Raw genomic sequence first — 1,920 nt, 5'->3', positions numbered from 1 at the left:
CGAAGATTTGCGACGATTGAGGAGATTAAGGCTGCATCGCTGGAGGAGCTCAAGGCAATACCCAAAAGTGCATTTCAGAAGTGTTTTGACGACTGGAAAAAGCGCTGGCACAAGTGCATTGTATCAGAGGGGGATTATTTTGAAGGGGATAACATAATTTTGGATGAATAAATGAATATTTTTTTATAAAAATGAAAAGTCACCTTACTTTTTGATCACACCTTGTATAATATATGCAAACTTAATATCGTGAATTACGAATAATAAAGATTATAAAAGCATTGTTGATTAAATAAAATCGTGATTAAGCATTTTGCAACAATAATAGACAAAAAAAAATTAAAACTAATAGCGGATTGGATTGGACGCACTAAGTGCGCACTGATGCACATTAAAACCGCCATGCATATACAAAATAATGTAAATATATGTTTATACATAAAAATCGATTAAATCGTGAAATACTATAATATTTTATTAATACATTAATACATTTTATTGCGCTATTAAGTAAAATATGTATTTCATAATTCGAGATATTTGCATTTTATTTTTGTACTAAAATTACATCAGCGTACAACGGCTTTAATATGCTATGTATCAGTGCTTTCAATGCGAATTCGTCATAATGCTTATACGAAGGAAAAAAATGCTTTTGGCACAGTTTATTTCCAAAAAAAGCTATCAAAAATAATTATCGATGCGACAGATCTAAATTAAAAGCTATCGAAAGTAAAAAGACGGTGTGACAAAATAAATTTAGAGGTTTACTTGGTTATGAAAACTGCATCTTCTCAAGGAAACTCGTAACTTCCCTTGAGAAAAGAAAACTAATAAGGCTTATTTGGTCAAGAGAAATTTATGAAACGTGAAATGAGGAACAAGGAATTCTTATTTCTCAAGGAAGGACTATGAATACGGGTATTTTATATCCCTAGGATGGAAAGTGAAAAGTGAAAAATTTTAACCATTGAAGAATTAATGAAGAAATTTTTTACTTTTTATCCTAGGAAAAAAGTTTTATGATTGATACCCTGTAAAAAGGAAACATATGATAGCTCTCCATTGCGAGCACAATATGGCTGCTTTAATTAGGTAGGGATATCACCAATCAGAAATCGCGACGCCAATGTCGCTTCTCTCTATATAGGATTCAACTCGACATCCGTATTTCCCTTCCATCACTTATAGGTTCTATGGCTTACACTATGACTACAGTTCTTTTGGAATTAGACTGGTCACGTGCTCACATTCAATCCGACTTCCTCGGAACCTAGACCACTCAACATAGAAGTCTTTTGGAACGTGAATGAATTGAAACCTGAATGGAGCTGCTCATTATTGAATATTGTGAATTTTGAAAATTCACATTCACCGAAAAAGACAGGCGCAAAAAAGACTGAAAGAAAATTACCGAATTAAGAATTAATTCGATTTGCAGTTGTATTTAAATCAAGACTAAGCATGGTGAAAGAACAGTTCAGGGAGACAAATGTCGCCAGCGAAGTGTATGTATAAGATTTATTTGTTTTTACGAATTTAAAGTATTATTCTTTAATTTTCTCAGGGAAATAATATTGCTAATAATTTCTATGCAGTATTATTTACATACAAGTATAATATAAATTGTAATACAAATAAAATGTATGTCTCCTCAGATGTTGTATGCAAATGTGCTGTATCTACTGAAGCAACATTTGTGTTGTGCAACTCTTTCTAGAAAGCCTAACAATAGGTGTTATTCATTTGATGATACAAGTCGACACAAGTTGTTCTGTCTTTATCACTCTCTGAATGTTGAAGAAGGATAGAACGATGCTTGTGTCGATTTGTGTCATTAAATAGAAAGCACTCTTAGTGTTCTTTGCTTTCTGTTTCTTTTCATCTCATTTCTTTTCTCTGTCAACTTTTATGTCAGAA

The 1,920-nt window shown here is 32.2% G+C and overlaps 2 protein-coding genes across 3 annotated transcripts in view; both read left to right on the top strand.

Moving 5' to 3' along the window:
- The window catches only part of LOC108748094 (putative uncharacterized protein FLJ37770), an 879-nt gene extending 683 nt beyond the window's left edge, over positions 1–196 (top strand). The window contains exon 2 of the mRNA XM_018486099.1: positions 1–196. Coding sequence (XP_018341601.1) covers positions 1–171 — 171 coding nt within the window. The 3' untranslated portion in view covers positions 172–196.
- A 1,071-nt stretch (positions 197–1,267) lies between these two features.
- The window catches only part of LOC108748539 (DNA-directed RNA polymerase III subunit RPC1), a 12,981-nt gene continuing 12,328 nt past the window's right edge, over positions 1,268–1,920 (top strand). For both annotated transcript variants that reach the window (XM_018486762.1, XM_018486769.1), the window contains exon 1: positions 1,268–1,508. In XM_018486762.1, coding sequence (XP_018342264.1) covers positions 1,465–1,508 — 44 coding nt within the window. In that variant the 5' untranslated portion in view covers positions 1,268–1,464. The remainder of the gene's footprint in view (positions 1,509–1,920) is intronic.

The sequence above is a fragment of the Trachymyrmex septentrionalis genome, unplaced genomic scaffold, assembly GCF_001594115.1.
Source record: "Trachymyrmex septentrionalis isolate Tsep2-gDNA-1 unplaced genomic scaffold, Tsep1.0 scaffold109, whole genome shotgun sequence".
NCBI classification, from domain to species: Eukaryota; Metazoa; Arthropoda; class Insecta; order Hymenoptera; family Formicidae; genus Trachymyrmex; species Trachymyrmex septentrionalis.
This window is presented reverse-complemented; position numbering and strand designations above follow the sequence as displayed.